We start from the raw sequence: 24,717 nt of genomic DNA, 5'->3' as shown, positions 1-24,717 counted from the left end.
TCAATGTTATATTTAACTGATGTGAGGTGGTCTGTTAATAAAAATTGCAATTTTCAATCCATTGGTGTCGGCCAAATAGAATGATTTTCTTACTGCTGTACATGTATATTGGAAGAGCAGTGCTATATGCATTGCAAATTGTATTGACTTGCAGTTCAGCATATGTGAAATAATTTAAAAGTTTAAACTTTGCATGGTGAAGTTCTTTGCATTTTAAGCTAGCAATCATAAAGGTTTTATAGGACTTTTGCTTTTCATACTGTCAGAACCACAAATTACATCTATTAGGCAGATGTCTATAGTGGTGGGTCTCTTAAATAAATAAAAAATTTAATATTACATTAAATTTCTATTTCGTAGTCTACATGTGGTGAGGAATATTGAAATCTCTAGATTTGCTTTGCTTTAGTGAAATAGGTTTAGCTTTTTTTCCTTTTGATATAGGGTTTCCCTCTCACTCTCCCAGGTATACAGTGCTCTGAACCAGCTTTGAGATGAAGGAAAAGCAAGGTCACCATTTTTCGGGGGAGGGGGGTGGGGACGGGACGGGGACAGGCGGAATAATTAAAACATCTGAAGGGTATCTGACAAAGTGTGCTGAATTTGGACTTGGTGAGTTTCTGCTGTTTTATAAGCAGAGCCTTTTTGCTGTTTAATGTTGAAGAGGTATAGGTTCACAACAGAATGCGGAATAGAAATTGGTGGAACGCTATTTGTGGTGACTTCTTTCCAGATTGCGCTTTTAAAAAGCTGATTGTGTATTCCTAACTCCAGCATAGAAGTTGGAAGGGCACAGAGGAAAGTGGTTACTTAATGTTGTATGCTTTCTTGTCAAGCAATAATAATGCTTTGTATGACTCATTATTGTGGGGTAGCATAGTGTTACCTACATGTTTGTCTTAGAACAGTGTTTGAACAGGATTTATCATCTAATCTGCACTTTTTTTTTTTTTGTGGGGTCTACCTTCCCGTGTTTCTATAAGTAGGATTTTAAAGTTGGTTGCTTTCTCCCCTCATCTTGCAGGGGTTTCTTTTGCGTAGTCTTGTTTTGGGCAGAAGCATATATATGGGTGAAGTCAGTGAAGGTAGGTAGAAATTTTGATAATATGAACAGCAAAGAAAGATCTTGCCATGTGTGCATAGGATGACAAAAGAGTATTCAAACTTCAGATAAATATTTAAATGTAGGAGTATAGTTTACTACAACAGCATATTCAGATTATGAGTCAGATGATGCTGAGTACTGTAAGAGTCATTCTCTACAAAGAGTTTTGATGGAGGCAGGATCTTGTTTTTTCATTGCACTGAGTTTAAGTTGGCTTCACATCAGCAAGAAAGTACCAAAAAGAAAAAAATGGGAGTTTTGGTTTGAGTAGAGACAAATAGAAGTCTGGAGCAGAGAGGTTCATTTGATAGTTATGCTAGTATAAAGGCCTGTCAGTTGAATTTGATGCTGACAAAGTGTAAAGGAGGAAAGATGATAGTTAAGAACTTGAACATGTTTGAAAGGGTCAGTTAAAAAAGAGGACTGGAAAATGGACTCATGCAAACTCTATCTTTCCGTAAAGATACCCATCTTAATAGGAAGGAGTCAAGACACTTAAAGGCTGAAGTGTCACACTGGAGTTTTGCCAGTAAGAGACGTAGTAACTCGGCTCTGTTTCTCAGTTTTATTGTCAACTTGTTATATTTTTCATGATTTTTAAAGAACTTGTTTATAAAACCCTGAAAAATGGCAATTGAGAGTTTTCACTGCTGTTCACTTGATAACTTTGTGCATTGTCCTTTTCAGTCTTACTCTGGACTTTGCAAACTTTTTTGACTTGGCCTTGAAGTCTCATCTCTTCTGCATCATATTTATGGGCCTACCACTGGAAAGCAGGAAGAGAGGGTGCAGAAATACACATATGTTGAGAATTTTAGTACATACTTTAAACAAAAAAATTACTAAAGGGAGTGATGACCTGAATGTTAGAATTTTATTTTGGAGGTAGCTTTAAATTGTGGTGGTTGGTTGTAGCCTTTCTGTAGCTACTTCTGTTCTTGCTCCTTCTGTCTGTTTTATTTCTTACTCCTGTTCCTGTTTTCAGGTTTGTGTTTTATGCTAGTTTGTGGGTTGCAGTGAGGAGGGTTGGAGCACAGAACAGACATCCATCGTGCCAGTCCTACCACTGTGGTAGGCTTTAGAAGCCACCATTTCCAAAGAAAGTTTTCAGTTCTGTAGCCTTGGCCTCCACATCAGTGCAGGCAAAACTTAATATATATGGTATGATTTTTTTAACAAGATAACCTAAACTAGACAGAATCTAAACTGAGCATGAATTAATTAAAATTTTTGAATCTAGCCCAACTTGGGTAGACTATTTACAGTGTTGATAAAAAGGCATCTTTGAATTGAAGCATGGGGACAGTAGCGCTCAGCTAAACCAGATACATTTAAAAAAGGAAAAACAAGAGAAGGGTGAATTAGAAAGTTGTCCTGAAGTAGTTCCCTTATGCCCATTTTTTTCAGAGTATTGAATAATGGAATGTTTTGTTGAGTTGTCAGATATTACAACCTCAAGTATAACTTCCTGTCCATGAGTTTCTAGAATACCAATTTAAAGTTTTAGTTGTTGCTAATGACAGCTATGTGTAGTCTTTCAGCACTTCAGGCAACCAGCTGGTGATGTGATTGTCATCCTGGGAGCTCGATATTGGTTTTGTATATATTTCATTATTTTCTTACGAATATTATTTTTTTCTTTTTATTGTTAATATTTCATTAAAGCTGTTTTAGTTGTTTTTTCTCCAACTCGTAGGTCTCTCTCCCTTCCTCTTGTGGGAAGGAAGAGGGGCTAATAGAGAGCATCTGTCATTTGTTTAGTGGCCAGCCCTGTCTAAACTGTGACAGTAGTCAAGCGTGTCATTCATCATTTTCCTTGTGATGTGTTCAGACCTCTCAGAGAGCAAATTCACCTTGGCTGGGCTATGAAAAACGTGGGTTTGAGCCCTTCTGCAGTGGAGGACTGCAGTGTAAGACCTGTAGCAGCTTGGATTAATTCAAAGTGTGAGCAGGCACACTCTGCACCAGGAAGCTGTAACCTTTCTGACAGTGTTTTAGGTAGTTTTGAAATCTTAAGCCTACCTGTGTCAATACAAGTCTAATGGAGGACTGTATACTGACTGAGCTTGGTTTAAGCAATGTGTTGGTTCATGTTGGTTATCTGGTGTATGTATTCCTCACTGTTACAGTTTATTGAAGAGTGAGTTCTGTAACACTGCTGTGGTCATTAATGAATGTGGGATCAAGTATAAAATAACATTCTTCACTATAGCAAGTAGGACTAGCTGAACAGAGGACTAGACCATTTTGGTAGCTGCACAGATCAGTTCTGATCCTTCGCTCTCCGCCCCGTTATTGAATACATTTCTGAGTGACTGTAGATAACTGTACAGTTGAGATCATGAGCATAGGAATGGGAGCAGGCAAAAGAGATTGACCTAAACATCTTTTGCTAGCTGAGCTGTCAAGGATTTTGACAGACTTCAGATGGTATGACCTCGTTCTTAGATCACTGAGACAGTCTGCCTTCTCTCAATAGGTATGAAACTAGAACTGTTGTTCCATTTTGAAAACACATATACCTGTATTTTTATCTTCCCTTCTTCCATCCACTGCCAGCAGTGTGTATTCTTTGGGTACTTTGAGTCTGGGAGCTTTTTTCCTTCTGCCTCATCATGGAGAGAGCACAGAACACCCTTCGCGAAAGGAGGGCATTGACTTCATCTGTGACAGAGGCTGCTATGCCTCCATCAAAAAAGGACCCCCAGTCACTGAAAGGGAGGGAAATGCGGGCTTATTTTCATGTTGCAGATCAGTAACTATCATTTCCATGCGCTTCTAGAACTGCTACTGCAGAATTTTGTAGAAACCTATCTCAAAGTGAACATCTACCACTGCGCATCAGCAGCAGGAAAACAGCTTGATTATTTGATTCTTAGGTTTTAAATTTCTTCATGAAGAAAACAGGTTGGCCCTAGCATCCAAGCTATAGTTTCATTATGTCAGATGAAATGAAATATTGTTGCTTGTTTGGCAGTTTCAAGTAGGACTTTCTTCTCTTTTTAGGCAAGTGTGTAACAATAAGCTGTTTTTATTTGATTGTGTTTAGCATTAGATTCACTTTAGCTTATGTCGGTATTACAAAATAACAAATAGTGGGATATTTTTTCCACTATTAACATTCTACTGGAATAGAACATGTTCTTTCTTGTGTAACTAAACTTAATCAATTTTTCTACATGTTTAGTTACTAATTAATGGACTGCTTCATTTAAAGGCAATGTTTCATTTTGGTCTGTATAAAAAGTCATGGTTTTAGGGAAGACTTCTTGAGATCACCACAGGAGGTGAAGTTACTGAAAACATGTCCATAGCTTCAGTTTTTGTAAAAAAGTTCTTGTTCATATAACTTAAAATTTCCTTTTATTTCTGTGAATTCTGCTGCAGGTCCCTTTGAGGTTGTTGTCCCTGCGCCCCTGCCCTGTGTCTATCTGTCCTCCCTCAAGTAGTAAGGTTCTGTAGTTCTGTGCAACTTCTGTGGCGTTGCAAGTTTACATTTTTGAAGAAACCTCTTTGACCAGATTCTGCTTATTCCTTAAGTTTTGGCAAAATGCTAGGATCTGCAACCTATGATAGTTATATCAAATGACTTCTTCTTTTCACAATTGTTGCAAGAGTTTTGAGTTACTGACTTAAAAAAGAAAATACAGCTTTATGGTAGGGAGAACATTTTCCTAGCTTCCTAAGGAAGCAGTTTGTGTTGTCTCTCTTGATTTTTGGCTCACAGTAAGAGTTGAGCCTGTTGTCCAATTTCAAGCAAACTTGATAAAGAAGTCTAAAACATGTAAGTTCCTGTAATAGGGATGGACAGTATACAGCTACAAGAGTAACCACAGCCTGCTTTTGTCTCTTGCTGAACTAGGCAATCACCAGCATAGGACGGGAATGTAAAGGAGTTGAATGACATAGGGGGTTGTAGTACTAGAAAATAAAAAGAACTGGGGGTTTTGTAGCTAGGTACAGAAATTGTGCTGGGAAAGCTTAGTGTATTGATGTAATCTGTGAGATGCAATACTGTTGAAAGGCAGAATTTAATCTGTTTTGTTAATTCTTCTGCTCATGGAACTACTTACTTTTCAGATTTTGGATAAAATCACTAAAATTGTTCTGTGTGCCACTTGGTATCTGTTGCTGCACAGCTAGTTCTGACTTGAGGCTATTTTGTTTTTCACCATTCTTGAGGTTCTTTTATTTCCTCCATTATCTATTTCATCATTGATTGTCAGCAAAAGGAATACAGATTTTTCCAATCTGCGTAATCTGATGTGTTCCCTGCTCTATAGTACTACCCTTCTGTGCTAAATAGACAATTATTTGTTGTCCAGAGATGTTTGTGTGTTTGGTTTTTTTTGGTTTTTTTTTTTTTTTTTTTTTTGCGGTTGTCTTGTTGTGAAGCCTTTCACTCCAGCAGTGCAGGCTCTACATGCATTTTGTCTGCCAGAACCTGAAACCATGTTCTTCAGCTGTTTTAGCAGTGTTAAGCACAGTCGAACTTTATCTGAACAGTGTTACATGTCCATTTCCACCTGCAGTTGCAGAGCTGTGTTCTGTTTGAAATGTTGAAGATTGTATTTAACCATGCTGTTTATGCCTCTGGCAAATTGGACAGTGCCATTCATCACAAGCTGTATAGTTATTTGGCTTTTCAGTAATATGGGAAGGACTTCAAGGTGGTTTGTTTGTTTTAAACATTAATGTGGTTTATAGTGATTTGTTCAGGCTTTTGTTATTATTCCATCCTGATCCAGAAAGTGATTTATCTCTCCCAAAACCCCAAAAGGACCACTTGATATGTTTGAGGCACTTAAAATGTGTACTTTCTTGGTTTTCTAATATGATATGCACCTAGTTTTTATACAGGTATTTTCAAAATGGTGTGAAAATCAAGGATTTATTTATATGCTCAGCATACAGTTCCTATTTGAGTGCTTGCATGGGGTGATATCTTGGTCGCATGAGTAGTTCCAGAAGGTGCATGTACTTTACATATTAAGTAAGGTATTGCCAAATGGAGATACTTAGCCCAAACAGGGTGTGCAGATAGGTCATATTTGTCCTGTATTTTGCAACAGCAACAAATAGTGAGTGTTTTTAGTACTACTACTATTAGCAACAAATAATAGCTTTCCTCATTCCACTGGCAATTTAGTTTACTGCTTGTCTTTCTTTTGAAGTAGTTTTCACCTGTGATTTCATAACGATCTCCTTGTCTTCCAGAATTTTATTTTAAAGATGAAGAATAAACCTTATCATTAAAATAGAAACAGCAGAAACTCTGCAGTTATTAAATAAGTAAGATTTTTGGAAAATTAAGAAAAAAAATCTACAGTAGCTTTAAAATTTTGCTGTTGTTTTTTAACCTTTCTGGCAAAATAACTTTCTCTTTTACTATTTGACTTTCGCTGGAAATTTTGTTTTCTCCACTCATTATCATTGATGTTTTACGAGAGTGGTGATGAGCTCTTATGATCAAATCATAAGTGTTGTGATATTTCATTATTTTTATGCTTTTAAGGGTAAAAATGATTCCTGGAGCCAGGTAATTGCATGAGAATATAATATTTTTCAAGAATTTTTGTATGTTTAATTACTTCAGTGCATTCAAAATACATAGGGTCAAAAATCTCATCCTTTTTTCTTAATTTGAAATCTATGATTGAAAGCAGATTTAAAAAAAAAAATATCTTTTGAGGACCTGGAGTATATTTGTGGTTTTGTGGTTGTAATTATGTCGCATTTAAGAGTAGACTCGGTAGCAAGGCTGTTTGTTAATAATGTTCATTTTGGTGGTGCGTAGGGAGAAATCTAGAAGCAGGATCCCTAGAATTTACTGTCTAGTTAGATGAGGAGAATATAATTGCAGAAAGGTCATAACGAAGTGAACACTTAAAGGATCTTAACTGCTCGTAATGCCATAAGTGTAGGTTTTTGGGATGGTGACAAAAAAAAGTGGAGGAAGATGACCCAGGAAGGTGTGCTAAATGGAAAAAGATACTAAGGTCAGTAAAAAAGCAGAGCAGTTATGGAATTGCGCTATGGTGAAGAGGCTGGGGAGAAGATGACAAGAAGTCACTAACCTCAGTTAGGCAGGAAAAAAGTGTCGTCGGAATGTGCCTTCAGCTGTTTTTTCACATCTTCTTTCTCTACTGGGTCTGGCTGGTTTTTTCTTCCATTTGCCTTGACAGTTAACAGGGACAAGGAATTTACGATGCATCGGTGTTTGCATATTATGTGTGGGTTTGGATAATGTTAGTCTCCCTTGACTGCCTGTGCTCAGAGGGATTGCTGGGTGGCGAGTGGTGTTTTAACGTTGCGTATCTTCTTATTGTCACTGCCTTCTTCAAATCATTATTTGTATGAGCGACAAACTAGCTCCACCCTTTGCCTTCTAACTGGCATTTCAGTTCTGTTGCTTTTTTTGATCTAACCATGTTCATTCTACTTCTGTTTACTCCCTGTGGCACTCTTCCTCTAACTGCAGTTCAGTGCTACCATGCTTGATATTCCTTGGCCAGCTGACAGCTCACTTATCTAATGCACGTGGAGCCTAACAGTTTCATAGACAGGTACTACTTCTTGTCCTGGGCTTCTGGTCAGTAGGGTTTTTCCCCAACCTATATAATGAACTTTACCCTGCATGTAGATGAACAGAAGTAATGGCTTCACAGAGGGGTGTGAACTCTTCCTATTTAAATTGCTAACGTACAAGTCTGACTAATGTTAACATGTTTAGTCATTTACTTGTTGCTTATTCTAGCAGAAATGTTAGTCAAGCATTCTTAGATCACGGATGGAGTTTTAGTTTGTGAATAAACGAAATACCACCAGTTCTACCAGCAAAGCTGAGTACTTTGTCCTCAGACTTGCTGTCAGTATTTTTTTGAAAATATGCAAACAATCCTTTGTTGCCAAAATTACAGTTTTGGACAAATGTATGTTGTTCAGAAACATTTTACTTTAAAGTTAAAAAGTATTTTTCCAATTGCATTGTGTATGTTCAGTTATATAGCACAATACTTCATTCTTTATGTACTTTAACTTCTACAGTAATTTATTGAAAGAACAAATGCTGATAGCAGACTCAGTTGAAGGCAGGCATTTTAGCAAAAATTCTGCTACTGTTAATATTTGAGCAGTTTGTAATGCACATAGATATTTATCACACATGTTCTGCAAAAACTTAGAACTGAATCAATCTGTGTGCCCTGAACTGTAGAATGTCAAATGATGAGAGCACTTTTATCAATCAGCATGGTTAGAATTGCAACACAGAAACTGTCTGCATTATGTATTAAGTGATCTTGTTTGTCTTTATTAATTTGCTAATGCGTATTTACACGGTTACTAGAAAACAGAGGGAGGGGGAGAGAGAGATGCATGTAATTGTTTTTGTAATTTTTTTCAGGTATTTTTAGCAGCAATGATGTAGCAGTATCATTTCCAAATGCAGTATCTGGCTCAGGATCTAGCACTCCCGTTTCCAGTTCTCATTTACCTCAGCAGGCTTCAAGCCACTTGCAGCAAGTGGGAGCTCTATCACCTTCAACTGCGCCTTCTATAACTACTGTTGTTGCTGCAACTCAGGTAAACTATCGCAAGAGTTTAAGATAGCAAACCATGTTATTGACCTGCTTATTTTCAATGTTTAAAAGAAACAATAATTTGTTGGGAAAATAGTATTTGTTGTGAAAATGTTACAGTGACTAGAAGTTCTCCATAATATTACATAGTCCCATCTTTATAGAGCACACAGATTTTTAAAAATGGTCTGTGGAAGTGTGTAGTAATAATGATTATGTTATGACTGGTAGCGTAAATGCTGCTTACAAACCATTGGGGCTCTAACTGATACCTGTTATCAGAACAATGTTTTAAGAAAGGATTTAAAAGAGGAAAAAGTGTAAAGTTTTATATATTTCATGCAGAAATGCTAGTATCAGGTAAAGAACAGAGGGTTTTATTTGGGAGGTTTGACAAATGGACAACTAAGGCCAGCCCTGGAAAAGAGGTGGCCAAGACTGACCTCATGATATCAAATGAAAGTTGACATATATGCTACAGTTTTGGATTTGAAAGGTCATACAAATGAAGATATGTAATTCGTGTTTCATGATGAAGGGATAAGGGAGGCACTGGAGGAGTGCAGAAGGGTGACATAGTCAAAGTAATGAACCGGAAAAAATACCTTTATGATAGTATTTTGTATGAATTTAAGTTGGGCAAGATTGCATTTATCAAAGTAAAAGAGTATGAAGTTATAGTTGTAGAGAGACACCATGGTGAGAGTATAAGTATGAAGGAATACTGTACTGGATACAATGTTTTTATACTTTGTGTTTCTTGTATTTTACATTTTCTGATGGGAATCTGTTTTACAGTGAATGTATCAATATGTCTTTTTTTGTGTGCATACAAACCAGCAACTTTCGTAGAGTCTACAGTGATTTAAGGTCGTGGATATAAACCTGAAGAATTAAAATCAAGCTTAATATGTACATACTTATATGTGTGTGTGTGTGTGTATGTGTACATACGTTTGTGTATAGTATATGTGTAGCACAAATACTGCATGCAGGCCAACATAGAATACATTTCAATATCAAATAACACTTTGTTGTTATAGGTGGCAGTTGTATTTTTACGTAATTCTTCTGGACTGGTTTCCTAAAGAAATAAGGCTTGCATTATGCCAGTGTGTCTGTGTGACTTCTGTCTTGTAACTTTGGGACCTGTTGGCCAGTTTCATGCAAAATTGGGTGACCTCTCTGTTGCACAAATTGATAGAAACTATTTTAAAGAAATGAATTTAAATTACAATGCTTTGGTGAGGAGCCAATGTAGCTTTTGTGAAGGGAAATCACAACCAATTGGAGGTTGGTTTGTTTTTTCTTAAATTCCCGAAAAGTATTACACAATGTAACTCACTGAAGACACTTAGATTGAGGAGTCTGGAGATAAGGGGAGAGGTTGTGTCATAGTTTTGTAGCAGATTAAAAGATTTGAAAAAACCCAAACAAGTAGATGTTCAGTTTTCACAGTGAAGAGGTTTACCATCAGAGTCTTGGAAAGATCAGCATTATGGCTTTTTGTACAGCTCAATGCATTCATAAATGATCTAGGAAAAGGGGGAGGAACAGAAGCCAAGTTTGCTGATTATGCTAGGGTTTGCAATGAGCTGTCACAAATGGCTGAAAAACCTTACCAGCCTACGTTGACAAAATAGTAAGAGGGCAAATGAAATTTGTGTTAAAGGGAAAAGGCAGTTTCTATTCAAAATAGATACAGTAGATATGAAAACAGGTACAAGAAGAGCCATGGTAGTGAACAATGGCAAGGAACAGCATCTTTATAAGGAATAAGTAAATAGTGTGGGACTCTTGGCCTGAAAAAGAGACACTGAGATGGGATAAGACAAAGAGCTATAAAATCATGAATGACATGGAAAAGATAAGTAAGCAAGAATTGTGCATTGTACACCATCACTTCTATTTGTTCAACTCTTTTGGAAGATAAAAAGGATTCAAAAAGCAATAGGAAAGAGCCTGTATTTAGCAGGCAGGAACAGAAATACTGTAGTATATTTCTTTTCCTCATGTTGTCACAAAAAGGTGAAGTATACCTTAGGAGATGCACTTTCTCCTAGTGTTGAGCTGAACGAGAGAGCCCTCCGTAGGTTAAGTGCCTAAAATTCATGTCTTTCCTTTGGCTTTGTTTTTTTGGGACGTATTGGGATTTTTTTTTTTATTAGTTGTCGTCCCCATGTTGTGTGTCCCCCCCGTACCTCCCCGGAGTCATGTGTCTTACCTCAGTACCTAACTTGTCTTCAAGTGGTCATACATTTACTTGTCAGGATCTTACTCACAGCTACTACCATTTAACGAGTCTTTTGGTTCTGAACTATAAAGGGAAGTTCAAATGGCGAGAAGTTTTGGTTGACAGCCTTAAAAGGGAACTCCTGTGTTTGCACAGAGAATTAATGAAGTCCTATGCTGCTTCAGTGATTTTAGGAGTATACTTTGGTACCTAGTGTCTGCCAGTTGGAAATTGGTAAAGGCATAACCTTCGTTTTTTCTTGTATCGGTGGTGTTGATGCATAAATTTGAACTTGGTCCTTCCATCATCTGAACCATTATACAGGCATTGATATTTAAGCTAAACATCATGCCACAGATAAGCTGTGTAGCATGACATGTCTCTAAGTTATGCTCTACAACCAAGGCACCTGTCTTTATTATCCCAAACTTTTTTCCCTTCTGTATTCCCTGTCTTCACCATTTGCAGTTGGACCGGCACTTTTCCTTTTTGTCTGGCATCCAGTAACATCCAGCAGGTAGGCAGTGGACATTTCCAGTTGAGGCTGAATTGCTTTAACTGTCACCTTTCTGGGTTTGTTTTGTTTGTTTGTTTACCCTGCTAATTAATCAGTTTTGAGGGAAACTTTCTACAAAGAAGCTGTAGTGGCAAGAGGTGAACAATCAGTTGGCTTTTAAGGTCCGTGGACACAGTTCTTCCTCATTCATGGGGAAAATGAGTTTACAGAGTATGTTCTAGTGTGGAGGATAAAGAAGGTGGATGTCTATTGAGAATTTTAAAATATTAAGTGCTTTCATGTCCTGGTTGAGGTTTAGGATTAGTGGTACTTCTGTGATTGCACCAAGCAGATTAGATGCTTTTTCCCAACTTTCAAAGACTTGAAAATACCAAGCAGGTCTCCCTGCTGAAAGTGTCTTTGATTCATACTAAATCATGACAACCACCTGTAACGTGCCTTTGTTTTTCCTGGACTCTGGGAGTCTTTTTCAGTTTCAGTTCATGAGGTCCTTACCTAGTGTTTGAAGAGACTCAGTTAAGAGTGCCTATTTCACCATGCAGTTGTTCTCCAGTTCAAGACAACCATTATTTTTTTTTCATGCAGTTATCATAAATGACTGCTTATACTTCAAGGATTAGGGTTTACCTACTTAGTTCTGCGAAGTTTTATTAGTGTGCTGTGTCTGCTTGCTGGGCTCTTGGGGATGTATTCTCAGTGTTTACCCACCTCTTCACCATGAAAGTCTTCAAATAACGGTGTGCTAATGTATTTTTTGTGTAGCATTCTAATTAAATGAAAACCAACCAAGATCCTATGTGTACATACAGTGGTTATAAGTTAAGCTATGCTTGTGCCTCTATAGCAGATAAAAAGTAAAATAGGTTTTATTTAAACTATTAGTTAAGAGAGCAAGTATGCCCAAACCTTGGTTGCTCAGCTGTTTGTTCAGGATTGCAGACGTGCAATTGGAATAGTACTAAAAATGGGAATAGCCTCAAAGATGTGTGCTGCTAGGGTGCACTCCTCTAAGATGTCAGCTGTTTTTTCTTACATACCTATGGGGCATTTGTAATTATGATTTTGGGGACATCATAAATTTGTCAATTAGATATTTTTTTTTTTTTAAGCAAGGGTGTTAAGAAATTCTAAAGAGAAGGTCTTGGAAAAAATATATTTCCATTGGATTAGTCCCAAAATTGGCTGAACTATTTTGATTAGGAGGTTATGATAGACGTCTAATACAGAAAATTTGGTCATAGTATTAAGAAAACCTGCAGGCAATTGAAAGCAAATCTCCTAAAGTGAGAAAATTAAGTAATACTACTGTGCCTTTTGCTATTTTTTAGTAACTGCTATGCCCATATAAAACTACACAACTAAACAATGCTGATTTCAAAGCTTAAAAAACCCCAACAACTTGAAAATCCTGGATTTTGATTCTTTCATTCTATTGTTTAGTATGATAGTTCCCATACTGTGGTTTTTGTTTGTTTGTTTGTAAGACAAAAACACAGTATGGGCCTTGTTGCAATCACCTTTTCTTTTGTGTCTCATTTTCTTCTCCCTCATGCCACTCATAATTTTTATTCCAATCTAATAAATCCAGAAGAGATTATTAGCTTGTGTTCCATGCTGTGCCATAACTGAATTTAAATGCTGGTGTTCCTCACCAGGTGGGAATCAGTGGTCTAGTAAAAATGCCACTTGCTGCAAATGCAGATTTTTTTTGCATCCTATTTCTCTTTTTTATGTGTCTTGAGCGTAGCCTCAGATAGGTTACACTGCTTAATTCAGTGAGGCTTTATTAGCATACCAATGCATTTAACAATTGCAAGAATATAGGAAAAAAGGGATACAGGAAAGAAGGTACAGCTCACACTTTTGCTCTTGGTTTTCTTGAATTAGTCCTCTTGGCATGTTTGTCGGTACTGCCTGTTTTGCATGTAACAGCAAATTACTATATCCCAAATGACTGTCTTTTCTCTCAGAAGCATGCCTTTAACTTTTGCATGAATATTAATTTGTGCTCTGTTGTTGACAAAAATAACTTTTTTGCATTTGCATTTTGAATAGTATCTTACTTTTTCCCTGTTAAGCCAAGTCACAAGTTGTACCACTCCAAGGTCCTGTGCTGAGTTTTTATCTCAAAGTTTTCCTTGTGTTTCATAATCATAGCAGAAATGTTTGTCAGTCTGGTGTGTTGTTCTGTAACAGTTTGCTGTATTGGTCTTTCTGACAAGTTAGTCTTAGTGATTAATATATGGTCATAAAAAAAGAAGTGACCTGGGTGCCTCTATCTTTTGGTATAGTACGGCGGGATTTGTTTTCTGCTTTCTCAGGAAATGGTGGTTGTTAGATTTTTTTTTTTTTTTTTTTGACTTAGATGTAGTGTTTTATAATGAAATGTTTGCTACTTTGGTCAAGATTGAGATTGAAATTGGTTGAAGCTGTCTGTTCTTTTTGATGACTTAAATGAGTGAAATTACCCTACTAGTGCTCTGTGGTTGTTTGTTTCTGGCATCTCTACGTTCAGAATACAGGATCAAACTGCAGAAATGGAAGTAAAGGTTTTTTGGCTGGGTTTTCTTCCAGTCATTGATTGTTAAAGCCATCTTTCAGACTGTATTCCTTTTAAGAAAAAAAAAAAGTGTGTTTAAGTATCTTGTACTCTCATTTCAATAGTATTTTTAGTGGGATCTAAGGTACATCAGGAGTGGAAATGGCATGTAGTGGTTTCTTTAAGACATACAGCCTTTTAATTTAAACATTTGTAGTGGCACCGACTCTTTGGTGCAGGTATTGTATGATTCTAATATATGGTCTTCACATTAAAGCAATCTCAGTTTATTCAGAAATTTTTAGTATTTCTTCTTATTCTGGAAATTTAATGTGATCAAATTGTGCCTTTTTTTTTCCTTCTCCCATGTCATGGTATCTGTGCTCTTAGTGACTGTAATAAACACATCTGTGAGGCAGTTTGAAGCAATATTGCACATACTTGTCACTAACCTGTTTTACAGATACAATCCAAAAGATTATTTTCTCTTTCTTAGGACAGAGAGAAAAATGGGTTTTGCTAGTGGATTCTGCTTTCTTTTTTAAGCTGTTTTTCTTCCTCTGCAGCTTCTGTTTTATTTTATTCCTAAGTTCCCACCTTACTTTATGCACTGTGTTTCCTTTGCCACAGAAACAGCTAATAAAGGAAAGAAGGACAAGAAATATCTGTAACAGCAGTCCTTAGGGTTTGCACAGGGATAGGGAAACTGAATAGTTGCTGTTTGTTACTCTTTTTAGCCGAGGATTTATTTGTGGTGGCATGATAGATAGGTCCACTTCAACATAGTGTAATGAACCACTGCCTCCACGGTGGAGATGTGATAATTGGGAAGGTGCTGCTACTCAGTTGCAATTCTGAGTGAAATAAGTTTGCCTTAATCACTGCCATTATCCCCTCTGAAGTTCGTTTGGCTTTACTCCCCTTAGGAGCAGTAGGAAAACAGCAGGGTTTTCTTTGGCATTCATATAGTGGTGGTTATCCTCCTTTGTCTGATCCAGCTTTTAGAGGGAGATAAGGCTTTTTTTTTTTTTTTTTTTTCAATAGATTTGGAGTTATTTGTTAACAATAGAGGAATGTGAAAGCTCAGGAATTCTGGGATCTTTTCAGATTCTGAATGTAGGGCACCTGATGTTTCAGATGCTTCTGTCCTGTGGTTTTTATTTTCTCACTTTATGAATTAGTCTAGTCCCTGTTTTGGGATCTTTGTAGTTCCCTGCTCTTTCTCCACATCACTAGTTTACACTATTTTTGGCTCCCTGTTTTGGTGGTTTGTTTTTTTTTTTTCTTGTCATAGTTAAAGTCTGCTCATCATTTTGCATGCTACCAGGGGAACCTTCTCGTCCTTTTTCTTTTCTCTCCTGGCACCCACGGGAAAATAAGTGAAAATACAGGAAAGAGGAACCCTATTCTTAGTTCTTAAGAGAAGTTAGGAGCAGTTTGGGGAGCAATCTTATTTTTACCTACTGAAATGGGTGGAATTATGAAGGAATTAAGGAGTATGTCTTCAACAAGTAGTCTTTGCTGAAAGTTCAAGTTGAGAGGGATTTTTGCAAGTCTTCAGAAGGGGGATTTGGGCATTTTCAGAGGACAATATTGGTATTGCTGCCGAGTTTGCAGTTGTAGCCTCAAATTATGGATGTCATATTCTCAAAGTAAGTATGGTCAAGGACGATACTCTGCCATCCCCTTCTGTTTCCCAGTCTTGTTCAGAGAAACATACACTATTTCCTGCTGCTTTTTTTTTTTTAATTAAATATTCAGCTCCAAGTAAACATGAGGAAGGGGGGAAAGTTTCAGGTTAAGCATTTGAAGTTTGCTAGAGCTGGGCAGGCTAAAGTGTAAGTCCATTTAAGGGAAGTTTCTGGGCCATCCTCTCTGTGGGTACTCTAGAAAATGGCAGGTCTACTAGTTGTCAATGTTTAATGAACTTTTCTTTGGGGAGTAGAATGAATATGTGAAAAAAGACAAATTGCCCTCAGTTCTAGGACATTGGGGTGTGATAGATGTGACAATCTCAGACTTAAGTAATCTGCATTAGATGTTTGGCTAAGTGAGCTTCCTGCTTCGCTCCCAAAGGTACACATCACAACCATGTGTAATGGCTGAAGTTAAGAAATTGGTGTAATACTCTTGCAGACACCTTTGGATCAGAATATCTTAAGACTTAAAACTAGAGACTTTGAAATGATCTCAACAAACTTACTTAAGCAGTAATCCTTTCTTGCAATGCAAAAGAACTTATCCTAATTATAGTAAACTATATTAGACGTAATCAGAGATGATTTCCATGACTTAGGAAGACCCTTAAGCTCTTTTTACATTTTTTCGGGCTACTTCCTACAGTCTGTTTCTTAATATAGAAATAGTCGAGATGTTGAGTGCCAGAGTAGCTCTTACGAAGTTCAGAGTGCAGATAGTATAGATTTCTACTGCTTATTTGCACAGCTAGTAATGGGTGGGTGCCTTGTGGTGAAACCTCTCCCCACTTAAAAATAAGTCATTTATGTAAAGCATAGACAGTGCTATGACAATACGTTAATGTATCATTAAATTTCTCCAAAATATGCTTCCTCTGGTGATCATAACATCAGGTCATACCAGTCGTGCCCTTTTGCTGATACTAATTCATTTGATGTAATCTAGAGTTAAGTGGTGTGTGGTGTTGGCTGTTCGGTTTGTTTTGGTGTTTTTTTTGGTTTGTTTTTTTTTTTTTTTTTTTTTTAAGATCCAACATAGAAGTAGCAGGTTTTATGAATTTGTGGTCAGTTTGGTTATATTTTCTGCATTTGTCTTTCTAAAGATGATTTGTATTACCTTTAATATGAGTGGTAATTAAAAAGAGAATAATAAAACACCTGGAGATCATGATATTGCATGGTTTAAGCAGCATGCTTCCAGAAAAAGGAAATAATTTCTTCACTGCCGTACTAGAATTCTCTAATCAATAGAAACTGTGGATACATGAAAACCAATTAACATATTTTATGTGACTATCAAAACACCTCTTGATGATAAGATCTCTCTAAAGAGGTTCCTACCCACTGGGTAAAAGGTAAAATATCAATATGGATCACAGACTGTTTGGATGCTGAAAATACTCAGTTCTTCTTAAAACTTAAGAAAAAGATATAAAAGGAAAAGGCAGCACATCCAGAACAAAAAGAAATAATTCTTGATAGAATATGTTGCTCATCCTTGGGACTCATTGCCACAGGAAATTGCCAGCACTGGTAGATTTGGAAAGAGTGCTAAATTGATATTGCAGTGCAAGATGTTAATGCAAAAGAGTGAGTTTTCTTCCAAAACCACTAAACTGTATTTGTGTCACAGCCACTTAAATTTAAGAGTCTTGCAAAATTAAAAATGTAAAAGAGCCATGCTACTAGAGGTTTTTCCATCTAAATTTTCTTGTTTGTCACTTAAAAGCTGTTTTAGTTCCTTGTTACTTCTCGGCAAAACGGGTAAAAATCTTATTTTCTTCTCATTCAGTCTAACTGAGGATTTTTGGGGTGGGGGTGGAGGAGAGTAGCAAGGAGGAAGAATTTACAGCCAGAGGGAAAATTCCTTCTAACATGTGACTCAACTAGAAGAACAAAGGAATCATAGTTGCAAGTAATCTAGTATTTAGCCCAATTAAAATCTTTACTTTTTGTGGTTTTCTCTTGCTTCACTAAGATCCTCTTCGTGTAGACTTAAACAATATACAGGTATTCTGAACGGCAGTTGCATGATTTTGCACAGTGCTGCATGCTGAGACAACTGCATCAATGTTTCAGTCTAGCAATAAATGTTTTCTGCCTTCAAGCTGAAGCTTATTTAGCTTGGCTTATCTGGTGCTGCTGTAGCAACCATCAGTCTCCAGGCAACTGAGGCACATTGACCTCTTCGTTGAACTGAGTGTAGCACTACTTCAATTTAGCTGCCTGAGACAATAGTAATGGTGTTGAATGTGAAAAATGTGAAATTTTCTGGTCTGTATGCAATGGAAAGAAGAAATAAAAATATTTCGACGAAACCGGATGTTTAGGTTTGACTTGGAAAAGATTTCAAGTTTACGTGGTGTATGCTTTGTTACCAGCTGCAAAGTTCGTTGCTGAGGCAGTGCCATTATAGGCCTTGTGTAAAATGTTGAGAATCTTGCAAGCGTTTCTACACAGCGGTAATTGTGCTACTGTGGGTATTTGTTTCATCACTTAAATAGTAAAGACTGTTGAGGTTTATTTAGAAAGTTAAAATGTCAATGTTTGTGAAGAAGTGGTTGATTCTTTGTTATTACTATTTTTGAAATTATAGATGATCTTGAAAGTAGTTACTTTTCTCTCAGATCCATTATTTGCCATATTACAAATGTCTGGCTTTCTTTGAAATACATGAAGAAAATAGATTACTATATGGGTATACTGGGTTTGTTTCCCAATCAAGTCATTCTTTCCTGCTAGTCAATGTGAGAGTGAAGTTGTGATTCCTGATATATAGGTTAATGTTCTTAAGGAAAACAGAATCTCGGGTAAGATGTGTCTTCCATTGTCTATGTAGAGCGCATACAGGTTAAGTGCTATGAAGACAGAGGTAGGTGGAAAAGATGGAGGAACAAACATGAGGTGAAAGGGATTTGTGTCGAAATGATAGCTCTGTTGTGGGTTAGGTTTGTGGGGGAGGTGGAGGAATCCAGGGTCTTATCTCTGTAAAGCCTCCTTTTTAAAAAACAAAAACAAACAAACAAAAAAGACCTCTTAATGAGGTAGCATTCTAGTAAGATTTTGTACAAGTCTGGTTTTGTGTCTACTTTATAAATAAATAGGTTTTAATTGTTTAACATGGAAGAGATGAGCGAACTGGTAGTACAGTTGAGGTTATAGCTTTTTCACATTATTGGAAGATAGGCCTTCTACCCGTGTGGTTTTTAATGACTTGGTGTGCCCTTGTTGTACACTGGGCAGAGGTATAAATTAGTTTCTGTAGGTGTGCCATTAATTTTTCATTTTGCCTTTCAAATCCCACTGTGTTTCCCAGTTGCATTCATTCATGCCCTTCTTGAAAATATTTGAGTGCTGCTGTTTGAAGGTTAGATGGTTCTATTTAATTGAAGTATTTGTACATTTAATCAAAACAATTGATTCTCAAAGACAGTATTTGATTATTTGCTTGTTCATAAGCAAGAGTCTTCATTACAGCTAGAAGTTCAAGGTATTTATTTTCGCTCATAACATAAAAAGTACTAATGATGTGAATAATGTATCCATAGGATGATTTTACATGTCACATATACAGTTTTCCTGGCAGATTTTAATTATAATAATTTGTACATTTGTAATTAATGGTCTTTTTGATTGAAAAGTTGCTTTTTTCTTCTAAGATATCACAACCCCTTTTTCTGATTTCATTTTAACTTTTCCAGTCTCCTAATTAAACTTTTCAGTTAATTCTTTTATTTCAGTCAGTTAGTGAAAGCATTTATTGTAAAATTGCACCTTGATTATCTGGTTTTAAAAACCCCAAACTTTAAGGACTTTGAAGCTCTTGGATGGCAATGCTGGCAGTATGGGATTCAGTTATCTTTTCAATCCCAGTATTGCTTTCGTAGAATGAATGAGTAAAAGACTACAGTGGATGTTTGGGGTTGATTCCCATTGGTGATTTGTGTATGATAGCAGGTGAGTTGAGGTTAGCTGCAAAAAGTACACTTTCTGCTTTCAGTCATCAATAGTGCTATAGGCTGTTTTAGTCAAGAAGTCGATATAATTTGCTTGCAAATTAATTATGTTCAATTTATAGCTGTTAAAGCCAAAATCCAAATTTAAAGGTGTAAATGAAAGTATCAGTTTGTTAAAATATATAGTTTATCATGCTGCATTTTAATATTATTTTGTGTTGTGCTAGTTGTTTTGAAAAGTCATATGATGATTTTAAGAAGAATTGTTGAAACAGTATTTTATTAAGAATTTTCTGTTGTCATCAATTCCATCTGCATTTCTTGGCATATAGGAAAATAGAAAGGAATTTGGAATTTTTTTCATTGGAAACAAGGTCTAGATAAGATTTCCAAGCGAATTCTGTATTTGTAGTGAAATTATTCAGGAGTTGATGCATGATGCAACTGATGCATGAAAAGCTCTTGATGTGGCAGAACTTCCTCTTGAGCTTCCTGGAAATGTGGCTGTATTGCTGCAGTTAAATGCAGTCTGACCTCCCTTCTGTGGGTGTGTATTCCCATCCCAGGTGAAGGGCTAACAGAATTTAGAGAAGGCAAGTGGTGATGTGTAGCAGTGGTTCCCCCACATCTCCTAAATGAAGTCGAAGATGGTACCAGAAGTACTGAAAGGATAAAAGGAAGCAATAGCACATTCTTTCCATCGCATAGAGTACCCAGGAAAAGCCAACTGTTACATGCTTCCCATAGCATAATTGGCCTTAAAAATTCTAGGGATGAAAATCACTTTTCTTCATTTCTCCAGGTTAAGCTAGGAAACATAAAGCCAGGTTGCTTTAGCTGCTATCACTTGAATAGGGAGCTCTTTTTACTTCTCAAGAAAAGCAATTGATTTTTATATGTGTATATTGCCAACTTTTGATTATCACTATGTACATAGAATTAATATGTTTAAAATACATCAGCTTAAGATGACTTCTTGATGAAGTAAGCTGATGTTAATATTTGGTTTAGTGCTTGAATTTCTTTCCATATTTCATGAGCTAGACAATTGCATGGAAAGCATTAGTAACCTCTCAGAAGTGCAGCAGAATAGCTTGCAGAAAATTTAGCTTTAAAATTCATCTGCATCAATTTTTTTTATAGTGTTTTCAGTAGTGGTTGGCCGTAATAAGTAGTTGTTGATGCTATGTAGTGCTCTTGGTTTCTTTACTTTGTGTTAGTAGCAACAAGGGGTATTTTTGCGTTTTCTGTCGCAGCGTCGTGCTGTAATGAAGAACCTAGTATGATTGGTAAATGGTATGACCCCAACCACATTGATCTGGTGCTTATACTTCAAGGGATATAGACAACGCAGGAGCAATGATATGTTTTTATTTTAAAGAAGTAAAAATAACCTTTGAAATTATTGTTGACAAATTGATATTGGCTGAAGTAGGTAATTAAGTGATCTGTCACTAATTGTAAAGCATCCTCATAGTATAACACGAACCTATAATGTAGCAATGACTATTTTAAAGCAGAGGGGAAAAGGGATGTTGATTGGATATAAACTGATTAAGAAGCCGTCCCTGAATTGGTTGTTCCGGCCATCCTTGTTGTCCTATCATGAAAGGAGGAGAATTCAGTAATGGTTTAACTACAATTAAATCCCTCCCCTTTCTTTATGGAAACTCAACTGTAGGCATTTCAGCATTAGCCTAAACAATGGTTTTGAATATGTTAAGCCCCTAACAATTAGGGAGCAGTTTGGGGCATTGAATAATGTGGAATGATGCAATTGAACCTGACAGCTTCAACAGTCAGCCTACTCATGGGACCCGAAAGTTGTTCACACTTGGTTTCATCTCTCATCACACGCTGAGTATTAAAACCTTACTGGTGTGGAGCTGAGACAGAAATGAGGCCTGTTATCAGAAAATATTTCATAGCATAAAACTCGAAAGGAACAGGGGAATAGGCATGCTCAAAGGTTCACAAATTTTTGAGACCTAATCTAATTACATACAGTTAAGTATCGTCTCATCTTTCTCCCTTTTGGGTTTTTTGTTTGTTTGTTTGTTTGTTTGTTTTTCCCCTTAAAGTACATGTAACTTTTGAAATGAAGAAACTGTTTTCCCTGGAAATTTAAGTAAATGTCCAGTTCTGAATGCAAATAGTTGCCAACTTGGGAAACTTTATAGTCATACTGTTACAGTAAAATACCATTTTGGAGCGATGCAAACAGATATAAAACTACTTTAAATATTTCAGAGGATATTTATATATACAAATTAAATCTAGTTAACTTGCAAGGCTCCTTCTTTAATTAGAGGAATATACTTGCACTTTCTTTTTTGCTGTAGAGGAAGTGTTTTTAAGCATCAATCAAATATCAATCATTTATTCTTATTGCACTCAGGCATTCCATGAATTATGGTGTATCTTCCTTCTGTGCTGCTCTGCTGCTTATTGCTTTACTGATTTATTGAACATGCCATAAATGAAAGCAGTGTATTATATACCTCTAGATGGGCTTAAATCCTTCTGCTAAAATCTTTCCAGGGAAATTTGTTGCCTTTGCAAAATAAATACTTAGCAGTTTCTTTATTTTATTAGTTCATACATTCTGATCGTGTATTGTGTTGACTATTTAAATAGAATCAGTTGAAATAAAGAACACTACAGCTTTCAAAGTTCTGCATTTTAGAACGTTTCAGTCCTGTGACCTTAATATGTATTGACGGGATGATTGTGCATTTTTAATAAATGCTTGCTACAGCTTGTTTCGACTGTGAGTGAAACGTGAAGCTCCTATTTCACCTTTAAATAATGTAGCACTCCTTCGCCTCCTCTACTTTCCTGTCAGATGAAGTCATCACATACGTAATAAAGCTTCGCAAATCGTTATTCTTGTCATTTTACATTGCCATTTAAAAACAGTATTTTAAAAGTTTTTTATTTACCTGCAGTTTACTTGAACTTACTTATTAATGTGACTTTTTCCTTTGAGAGTTGCATAGGATATGTGATGGCAGTAGAACTTTTGTAGTTCCAACTTGTTGTAGGACACCTCTGCTATTATTTTAAAGTATAAACAGGGGTTAATTTTAGGGTGAACCACCACTTCTGAAAAAAAATCAAGATCTTAGATATTGTTTAAATCATGCTAAGTTTTTTGATCTGTTATATCAACCCACTTAGCAAACATTGCTTAATTCCTTTGTCTTATCTTTTATGCTGTGAATGGTTACTCAACAGACTTTAGCAACTACTTTCAAGATACTTAGATACTTCTAGAAAGTTTTTAAAGCTATTTGGGCATGTTTCAGTCAAATAAACATTGTATACTCCTTGCTGATTGTAGCTGCTCTGCCATCATAAATTAAAATATAGTTCTTATTGCACAGTTTTAAGCAACCGCGCAGTGAATTGCACGGAGTGCAAGCAAGTATAGAAGCTTCTGTGTAAAAAGTGAGCACTATGCTTACTAGAATTAAAAGAAATCTTTTATAGAAATAATCTAAAACTAAACAGAAATAAGACCTGGTGTTTGTAGTTTAAAAAAAAAAGGCACAGACTATATTAGTAAAATTCATAAGCTCAACCAATTTATTTGAATAATGTATATATTTTTTTTTATTTTGCTAGTCTTGTCTCTTAGATATGGAAGCAAATAATGATTGAATCTTCTAATATCCCATTCTGCAAGGTTTCTTCAGTGAAAGGATTTGACAAAAAACTACATTGTTTTTGAAGTTTGTTTTGGTTTTGAGACGAAAACAGCTGAGGGTTGCTAGTGACTGGTAGGGCAGGACTCCAGTGTGCACCGACCAGGGGATCCTCCAAATCTCCTCCAGTGTCAGGGCGGTGAGCGACTCAAAGGTGCAATGCTTAAGAGATATTTGTGTCAAGAGGGAAAGGGGGGCAAATTCCTGGATTGCTGAATATTAAATGTGGTTACTTTCACGGAAGACTATAAAGTATGTAGATGCTTGGTAACAGGGGAAAAGGTTACCTTTGCTGACAAATCAAAGTCAGAGCTGAGTATGCACAGGGGAAATACTGTTTTAGATAGAAGTGGAATACATGATCAAGCCAATCCACAATTCCTTCCCATAGCCCTTTGGGTTGTATTTAAAAAAATGGGAACAAGTTTGGAGGAGATCTGATGACTCATGAGAAAACGAAAAGTTATTGTAAACACTGGTGGCTGAATTATAAATTGGATGATGATGAGCAATGGCTGAAAAATGGGACTTTGCAATTTAATCCTATATTGCAATTGATGTTGTTTTGTCGCCGAGTGGGAAAGTAGGATGAAGTGCCTTATGTGGATGCTTTTATGACTTTGTATAGAGATGGAAATACTGACAAAAATTGTGATAAGGAGGAGATATGTTAATGCTGTGTCTTGAGGAGGAGAAAAGATGAGTGTCTGTATGTTCTGCAGGGGATGAACAGGAGGATGTTCAGTTGTGGTTCCCTCTTCCCCTCCTCCTGATAACCCTGAGGTAGGGACAGGCGCTGAATGGGGAAGTTTGGGAGGGGATCAAGAAAAAGGGCAAGAGGAGAAATGCAAGCCTTTAGCCCCATTTCAAGGAGAACTTGAGGGTACTCCGAACTGGCAATACAGGTGCCCTTGAGACAGGTGATAGGGGTAGATGGTGTGCTGGTTTTTGTACATGTCCCGTTTACTACCTCTGACCTGTTAAATTGGTAACATTCTGTTGGATCATACTGAGAAGATCCTGAAGGAATGTATTAGCTTTTAGAAACTACTGTGTTCACTCACAACTTTAACTAGGGAGGTCTCACAACCTTAACTAGGGAGGTATGCAGGCTTTATTGAATACCTTTTTGACTGCAGAGGAAAAGAGAATGGTATTGGATAAGGTCAAAGAATAGGGAGGGAAAAGGAGCAGGCAGGAGGATCCTAGGCAGTGCCTACCTTTGGAGGGGATCCGAATGCTGGGTTGGGAGGGGCTGAACTGAAGCAATGTCAGCAGGTAGTGCTGTATGGAATACATTATGGGGGTCCCAAACCCAAAGAATCTGTCTAAACTATATGAAGCTAGACAAGAGTCCAAAGAAAGCCCATCAGCTTTTTATGA

The 24,717-nt window shown here is 36.7% G+C and overlaps 1 protein-coding gene across 4 annotated transcripts in view; it reads left to right on the top strand.

The window, feature by feature from the left end:
* Positions 1–24,717, top strand: part of MLLT10 (MLLT10 histone lysine methyltransferase DOT1L cofactor) — a 136,784-nt gene that overhangs the window by 88,054 nt on the left and 24,013 nt on the right. For all 4 annotated transcript variants that reach the window (XM_082499296.1, XM_082499295.1, XM_082499294.1 and 1 more), the window contains one exon: positions 8,511–8,689. In XM_082499296.1, the coding sequence (XP_082355422.1) occupies positions 8,511–8,689 (179 nt within the window). The remainder of the gene's footprint in view (positions 1–8,510; positions 8,690–24,717) is intronic.

The sequence above is a fragment of the Vanellus vanellus genome (assembly GCF_965231255.1).
Source record: "Vanellus vanellus genome assembly, chromosome: 2".
NCBI classification, from domain to species: Eukaryota; Metazoa; Chordata; class Aves; order Charadriiformes; family Charadriidae; genus Vanellus; species Vanellus vanellus.
This window is presented reverse-complemented; position numbering and strand designations above follow the sequence as displayed.